The sequence below is a fragment of the Populus euphratica genome, unplaced genomic scaffold, assembly GCF_000495115.2.
Source record: "Populus euphratica unplaced genomic scaffold, PopEup_1.0 scaffold843.1, whole genome shotgun sequence".
NCBI lineage: Eukaryota > Viridiplantae > Streptophyta > Magnoliopsida > Malpighiales > Salicaceae > Populus > Populus euphratica.
The window spans coordinates 69,346-77,565 of record NW_011500710.1 but is presented as its reverse complement, the minus strand read 5'-3'; the positions used below and the strand labels follow the sequence as shown (position 1 = coordinate 77,565).

The 8,220-nt window shown below is 35.9% G+C and overlaps 1 protein-coding gene across 2 annotated transcripts; it reads right to left on the bottom strand.

Annotated features, from left to right (window-relative positions):
* Nucleotides 1-687: 687 nt before the first annotated feature.
* APC7 (tetratricopeptide repeat (TPR)-containing protein) lies at nucleotides 688-7,539 on the bottom strand. 2 transcript variants are annotated; one of them, XM_011013274.1, is made up of 19 exons: nucleotides 7,344-7,538; nucleotides 7,201-7,269; nucleotides 7,079-7,129; nucleotides 6,860-6,991; nucleotides 6,506-6,568; nucleotides 6,314-6,429; nucleotides 5,644-5,728; nucleotides 4,636-4,695; nucleotides 3,904-3,949; nucleotides 3,431-3,504; nucleotides 3,293-3,343; nucleotides 3,010-3,210; nucleotides 2,885-2,929; nucleotides 2,662-2,755; nucleotides 2,350-2,495; nucleotides 1,996-2,225; nucleotides 1,795-1,855; nucleotides 1,072-1,649; nucleotides 688-965 (listed from the first exon to the last, which is right to left on the bottom strand). In XM_011013274.1, the coding sequence occupies exons 1-18, from the start codon at nucleotides 7,410-7,412 to the stop codon at nucleotides 1,563-1,565; spliced, it is 1,680 nt and encodes a 559-aa protein (XP_011011576.1). In that variant the 5' UTR covers nucleotides 7,413-7,538; the 3' UTR covers nucleotides 688-965; nucleotides 1,072-1,562. The 2 variants fall into 2 exon arrangements, with proteins under 2 accessions (XP_011011576.1, XP_011011577.1); XM_011013275.1 differs by lacking the exon at nucleotides 6,506-6,568 and having other exon boundaries at nucleotides 7,344-7,539.
* Nucleotides 7,540-8,220: the final 681 nt, after the last annotated feature.

Here is an 8,220-nt window from a genome sequence, read left to right as displayed (position 1 = left end):
ACTCCTGCACTTGAGAAAAGACATCAATCTTTTAGTCATGTCATATATTATAAACATTATAGTTGTAATGATGATGATATTTATGAGATTAAAACTCAAAATGATTGAGTTGTGATTGAGTTATAAGATGTAAGATATTAGAAGTGCAAACTAGGTATATGTCAATAACTTAAAACCTCCCAGCATAGAAGAGATTCTACCAAAATTTCAGTGGAAATTTCGTTAAACCATTATATAAAAACTGTATAAAAATATTAGCCATATTTTCATGTACCAAATTATAAAAAAATAATTATAAACTCATATGAAATTGCAAGGAGTTTCAGGGTGAGAGTCTAAAATGATTAAAAAAAAATAACAATTTTACCTGAGTTTGGTTCCAGATCATCAGGTTACCAATTCAACACCTCAAGCTAATCTAGGTTCAACAGCCATTTTCTCGGATGCTTTAACAGTGCACATAAACATTGTTGAAAATGAATAAATAAAATTTCTCTGTAAATAAGGAAAGAAAGTAGGCAGGTCAGGGAAAGAGGGCTAGTCCCTGAAAATTATCCTTTCCTAGGTTCTGTTGGGGCTAAAAATCCCTGTTTGCGACAAATACGCTACGGGTCTTTTACGCACCATCGAATTGATATCTTTCATGTGCTCAGGTTAGCCAAACAAGCTGACTTACAGTAACAGACATATCATCGACAGCATTGAGGCCTCCATTCATCCCACATTCTCACCACAGGTTTTACAGGAAGATGGCTGTGCATCAGCCGAGTGTCTCAAGTCTTACATCTCAGTGCTTTTTTAACTGTCATTCCAACCCTTTCTGTATTAATAGCAGATTGTTTGCAAACCCTAGCATTCTTGTACCTCTCATTGTCATCAGCATGGCGCCGGCCACTCTTCCTTTTCCTCTCTTAGCCCGTTTGGTCATTTGCCAAATTGACGCACTGCTATGCATCATAGCATACCTGCTCCATAAAACACAGCAGAAAAGAATATTATTTTGCAAGTTTACATTATACTTTCCTTGCAGTTAGAATCCAGAACGAAAACCACTTTCCAATGACAAATTACCTTAATCATCCCATAGTAAAGAGATAGTGACACCTTGCATCCCAATTTTCTGAAATTACAACGTGCTATATATAGATTTGAAAAATAAACCAATGGCCTTCAAGAGTTTATCGCGAAGTAATTTCTAGTATCAACTTATTTGAATTTAGGACCAAAAAATAAAACGTGTACAAATTAAGGATCGAAAGGCTCTGGAATCAGAACTTTACCCCCTCTAGAGCACAATTGAAACAATGACATACAAACAACATATTGAACAAAATAAATGATTCTCATTCCTACACCATCAAGCAAATGAGCTCTACAGAACCACCTCGATTTTCAGTTCTATGTAACTCGAATGCTCTAATTGCTGGAATAAGAGCTCGGTCCATTGCCAGCATGGCAATTTTTGCCGTAGTCCACCAGTGACAGCTTTTTCTCGACCAACAATCTTGGTGGAAATAATTTCCTGATCCCATACAAAATTTACAGGATCTTTGGCTTTACTTTTATAAAAGATCAGTCTCTTCTTGGTCTCCATCGGCATCCTCAACCTCATTTTCTTCATCTTCTTCAGGTGCATCTGGATCCACCCCCTGCAGTAAGTAACATTTAGTTGCAAAATAGGATTTTCTCCAAGCCGCCAACCCCACCCCAAGTCAGTTTACCAAGTACATTTTGCCTGGTCAAAGGCACTAGTTAGACAGTGCAGAAACTGAAAACGAAAAATGTTATACTGACCTTCATCTGTTTTTCCAAGCGCTCTAGCCCTTTTTTGGCAGCTTCATTCTGTGGGTTTATTCTGCAACCACAGTTTTAAATTGTGGGCATTAACAGCAATGCAATGCGATGCATTGTTGGGAATCAACAATAAAAGCACGCAGACATTCAGATACTCAGATTCTAGATTAAATAAATCTGAGTGTATCTTTAATGTTCTACCTTGATGCAGCCTGATAATGTGACAAAGCCTCTTGCAGCATATTAGTGGCTGCAAATACTTGAGCCAACTTCACATGAAGAGAGTCATCTGCCCAATCCTTGAGATATCGCTCAAGCAGAGATACAGCATCCCCATTTCGACCCTCGATGACATGAAGCTCAGCCAAGGCTAATGCTGCACCAAGGTAACCAGGTTCCAGCCTCAGTGCTGACTCATAGAACTTTTTTGCCTGTTGAATTTGACATTAGATAGCCTTCTTTAGCCATAAATATAGAGACAGGCACTCATGAGCTGATGAATGGGGATCCTTAACCAAAAGAAAAGGAAGTTAAAATGATCTGTTACAGCTTTACCTTCTCTCTTCCACCAGAGTTACTAGCGTGTACATCCCCAACTAATTTTAGTGCCTTTGCAGACTGAGGCATGGCCTTCATTGCCTCTCTAGCAGCATGCAAAGCCTCTTTAATTTTGGAGAATGCCAAATATGAATGAACCAAACCTGAAATTGTAATTGATTCAATTATTCCTGGATTGTTTTTCTTGTTACCATTCCATTTGGTTTATGTGTAAGCCAATCATAGATATAAATGGAAATTATGCAGATGAATAAATGAAGTTCTGTTCTTGTTTTTTTTTTTTTTCCCTTACAGATTGTACAGTTGTACCTTGATATGAACGGAGATCGGCTCTTAATTCTTGAGCTCCCCTGAAAGCAATTACGGCTGCTTCTGGACGCTTTAGTGACAAGAGCAAAGCACCCTGTTATCAGAGAAAAGATTATAATGTTCATTGAGATTTGGACAACAGACATGTATCAACCCACAACAATCTCAAAGAAGACTTTGATCAAAACAATATCTGTTCTATCAGGCATAAAATATCTTTTACCTTCATAATGTAACCCGGTATGTGTCTCTCATCAATCCTGATGCTCTGGTTGCAAGAAGAATCAGTGGATTTGTGGCATTACAAAGATGGAGAAAAGAATCATATTATAACAAAAGCTAGCTAACCTTCTCAGCATAAGACAATGCTCCTATCTCATCCTTCTTTTCCCACAGGACAGACAAAGCCACAAAAACTTCTGGCCTTGTGGGATCAATACTCAGCAAATCATGCACCAACTTGTTTAGCTTTGAAAAATCACCTTTGGTCTTTAGAAGCATCGCATACTCATCCATATAAGTTACAACATACGGATCAATTGATCGAACCTGCAAGTTCATGAACTTAGCATGTTTGTGCATGTGCAGACATTGAAAAGTTCCTCAATGTGGAAAACATAACTTCTAATACCTTCTCAAAATTCATTATGGCCTCATCATTCTTCCCAATTATGGCTTCAGCCTTAAGACATCAGGTTACATATTAGTAAAACATAAACAATTAATACATATAGCCAGGTTGCACAGATTATAGTATAGCATTTCTTACCCTTGCGATTTCAAGTAATATGTGTATATTATTTGGAAAACGTTGCAAGAGTTCTCCAAAGAGCTCCAAACCACCTGCCAACAAAAGGAAAAGAGCCTAGGAGTGAGATCCATAATGGATCAATGATCAATCAATAACCACTAAAGCTGACACGGCATGCAACAGAAGAAAACACATCTTGTAATTGGGAAATCCAAGAAAGGAAAGTAAATTACGAACTTGCTACAGTTGCTATATAAAATTTCTTTTGTATTCACCTAAAAATATTTGGGATTGTATTCACTAAGATAATCAATTAATAGCAGCTGATCAGCATTTAGCATACCCCCTTTATTTACTAATCTATTTGCTTTTATATCAGGTCAGGTTGCTAACAATAGAGGTCCCCATCTAAACCTAGTTGTGTTGGCAGCAGATATGCATGCATTAGCATATAAACATGCAGACATATCTTTGAAACATGATTATTTTACCTTTGTAATCATTTGAAGCAATACAGCACTGGGCCTCAACATAGCGCTGCATACAAATAACAAATTATAATATTTTAAGCTGGCATAAACAATGCAATGCAAACCAACCGTTAAAAAGGTAACTGATTAATAATATAAGCTATAATGTTTCAAGTGATTTTCTTTTTCCATAATATATACTGCCAAGAATGCCACTGGACAAGGGTGTTCATTTGTTCTTCAAGATTGGGTGATAGCAAAACATGCAGTATAGACAGGGAAATCATTCTGTGTTTTGACTTTGTGGTGATGGTATCAAAAAAAGCTCCAATAGCATGGAAGTACAAGCTTTTTCTGCAAAGCACCAGAAAAGGCTTGTGCAGAGTTGTAGCTGCAGTGACTTTTTAGCCACCACAATGCCAAACTGGCTCAGCACTCACCCCAAGGTGATTACTGTGCAAAGAATGACAATCCTTGTACAGTACATGTTTGATTTCATAAGGAAAAGAATGGCGTTTCCATGACACAAGGATGAACATCTAGTTGTTTTTTTTTCTCCCTTTTCCTTGAATGATGATTTTGATTGAAGACTGAAATTTAAAGCCATTCAAACAAACTTAACACCATAGGAGCGTTTTGTTTAGGAAAAAAGTTTACTGTGAGAAATGAAGACAAATGCTGATAGTGGAGAACCATAGAGCTGTTAGCAGTTCAAAACAGACCCAAATGTAATCTGTCTCATGCCATACTTACCTGAAGCCAGCGAGTAGAATCGGTATGATCAAGTGGAGCTCTCCCACTTCTATTTGATACCTGCAACCATAATAGAGGTGCCCCAAAGACATCAAGGTTGTGTTTAGTTTCATAAAATAGTTTTTTAATCTCTATCTCTAGTTTTCTTATATATTCTAAAGAGATTTTTCTGTGGAGAAATAAAGAAACATGTTTATTAGACACAATTTTTCCAAAATAGAAAACAAGGACCTTGTTTGGCATAAATTGAAAATATTAAAAGGAATGACCATAAAACATTAGATAAATCAAACAAGGGCCTTGTTTTTATAGAGAAGAATTTGGAAAACAACATTTTGGTGATCTCCAATTTTCCAAAAAATTGGAGAATAAGAAAACACATGTTTCTAAGAAAACAATCTTTACTCAATTAGTAAACATGTTTTCTTTAGCTTTCTATTTCTAGTAAAATTTTCCAGGAAGTTTTGAAGACTCTCACAAGCAAACACAATCCAAACATTTCACAAACACCAAGGTAAGAAGAAAAGGAAGCCATGCAGATTCATTTAAAATCTTATTTTTCCATGAACTCGACAACGCTGCAGAACATCAAATCATTCGCTATGAATTGTGAGAAAATCTTATGGGCGGCAGAAAACAACTAACCTGCCACTACATGGTTTCATGCTTTTGAGAAATTGAATCCTAGATAAGCCAAATATTCTACTAAATAAGCGAGAACTATTTCCTCCATGGTATATAAACTGTGAATGTTTTGATAGGAACAACATGACAATTTATTTATAACTCAAACAAGACAAAGTCTTCACTTAGATTACTTCTTGTGCCATGTAACCTTGCATAAATATGACAAAGTAAAACTTCATACCAGCTCAACAAAGCCTTACTGGACTTGCTAAAGCGAAAAAAAAGTCAGCATTCATGAAGATGAAAATGATTTTACCGGGATAGAAGTGAAACATGATTTCTCACATACTTGTGAAAGAGCGAACGTCATCCATAACAAACCTGTGAAAAAAGTGAAATAACATCCTTGGCAGCAACTCCCAGTTCTGCCAAAGCTACGATAGCCTCGATGACAAAAGGGCAATGCCTGCCAAAAATGCACCCACAAGAAAAATATAGATCAAATATAATAATCTCTATAGTATGAATAAAGGAAAAAAGAATTGCTAATTTGACACAAATAGGTGAACAAGCATGTACAACAGTTTGTAAGTCACTGAAAATGTAAGCGATAGTAATTAAAAGAGGTGAAAAAACATATTGAACACAAGTACACAGGAGTCCACAGAACCACAATATGTTAATTAAATAATCCTGAGGCAACAAGTTTCTCCAAAATTCAATCAAGTGAAACCATCATCAGAAGCACCATATTTGTTTCAGGACTCTCCAGATATGACATAGCAGGGCTAACAGAAATCATACCACAAAATTTATAAGAAAAAGATTAGCAAATATATATATATATACACACACATTTGCTTATCAAGTGGGTGAATCTAAATTCACATAAGAAAGCAACTCGGTGGATGCAAACTATCTTAGCTAGTAAACTTCCCTGGTGTTGGACTCAGGACCAGGGATCAAATAGAGTATTTGGAATTTAACCAAAGGGGAGGCTACCACTTCCATCCAGCCTATGTAACAAAAATTGCAAAGCAACTTGACACACCTTAAGCACTCTTTGTAACAAGTGATAGCAAGGCGAGTATGTCTAGAACTTCTATAAAGCTTTGCCATCAATAAACTCATCTGCAAAGTTCTTGCCTTGCTAGGAATTCCTTCCATCTTCAAAATAAACAACCTAATTAACTGAAAGCAAGAAATTATTCATAAAACAAAAAAATACACTACATAAAAAGACCTCAACAAGTGCAGCTCTAGTTTCATTCAATGTGGTGTGACATGATGCGATCTTGAACTTCACCTACCATTGAGACAAATAAAACTGTAAAAATTCAAAATACACCATACCATGGTTGCGTTTGATTATTGTTCTGGGATGGAAGGCATAGATACAAAAATCGTGTTTAGTTGAAGAGACAAAGACAGAGATGAAAAAAATGTCTTAGATATAGTTTTGGAGTAAGTTTTTGTAATTTCAAAACAAGATGTACTGAGAAACTTGTCCCTTTATCTCCACTGTCTCCATCCATCTTTTCTTTTCTAAGAAAGCTATCAATCAATGTATGTGTATAAAAGAGATAAATCAATGTACCTCATTTTCATTAATGGCTGAAATGTTAAAGGAATTCGGAGAAGAAGACCTGTTCGATAACATACTTCGAGAAGTTGTCGAACTCTGTTTCGGAATTATCTTGTAGTAATGCAATGCTTGCTTATACGTATGCTATAAAAAATTCATAAGAAAAAAAAAATAAAAACGCAAAATAATTAAATTCCAGATTCTTCAAATTAAAAAAAAAAAAAAACTCACAATCGCTCTGCGAAACTCTCTCTCGCGAAACAATGCATCTCCAAGGAGAATCTGAAAAAAAAACGTAATCACATAAAAAATATTATCAAAGTTTTAAAAATAAAAATAAAAATGAGAAAAACCTGATTTTCGGCTTTGAGCTGAGGGCTGGTTTCCAGACTAACTGTAGCTGATGAGACCAGAAAGCTACCCTGCAAAAGCGAATTATGTTTTTATTTTTTATTTTACTTTTCAAAAAAAAAGATGAAAATGTAGTATTAATTACGAGGATTTGAGCGGAATTGTAGAGTTCGTGGTCGAGAAGAGCTGTGATTTGATCCTTCGGCACATCCATTTTTTAACCCAAAACCAGACGGAGAATGAAGCTCTAATTTGTACGCAATGCAATGCGAGTACTGTAAAGAAGAGAGTGTGCTTTTGGGGCTGAATTTTGGAAAGCCAATGCGTCTCCTCATGCTCTTCCTGGAAGGAGAACCCCAGCCCGCTCGGTTTAGACGACACGTCGTTTCTATCGTTTTTAAAATTGGATCCGACCCAGTGAAATGGGTGTCGTTTACCCCGACTTGTCTGGGCTCAAGAATAGCCTTGTTTTTATGTGACCCGACAGGGATAGGGGCAGGTTTTTGATTGCCCGACTTCTTTCCCTTGTCTTCACCAAGCAAGAAATGATTTTTTTTTATTTTTAGAATAGCCTTGTTTTTTTTTTTTTTTCTTCTTCTATAGTCTCATATTCGAGTTCTTAGTTGCTCATATAATGGCCACTCGAGACTTACATAGTTGTTAACTTCAGGGCCCGTGGGATTAGTCGTGATGCGCGCAAGCTGGCCCGGACACCCACGTTAATCTAAAAAAAAAGGAAATGATTTTTTTTTTATTTTTTTTATGCCTGTGGGATTAGTCGTGACGCGTGCAAGCTGACCCGGACGTCCACGTTAATCTAAAAAAAAATGATTTTTTTGGATTATTTGATGCGGATGTTGGTGGTTTGAATATATTTTAAAAAAATATTAAATTAATATTTTTTAAAAGTAATTTATATAAAACATTTAAAATAATATATTATTTTAATATATTTTTTCAATTAAAAAATGCTTTTAAAAATTATTCTACTCCATATTACCGATAAACATAACAGCTATGAA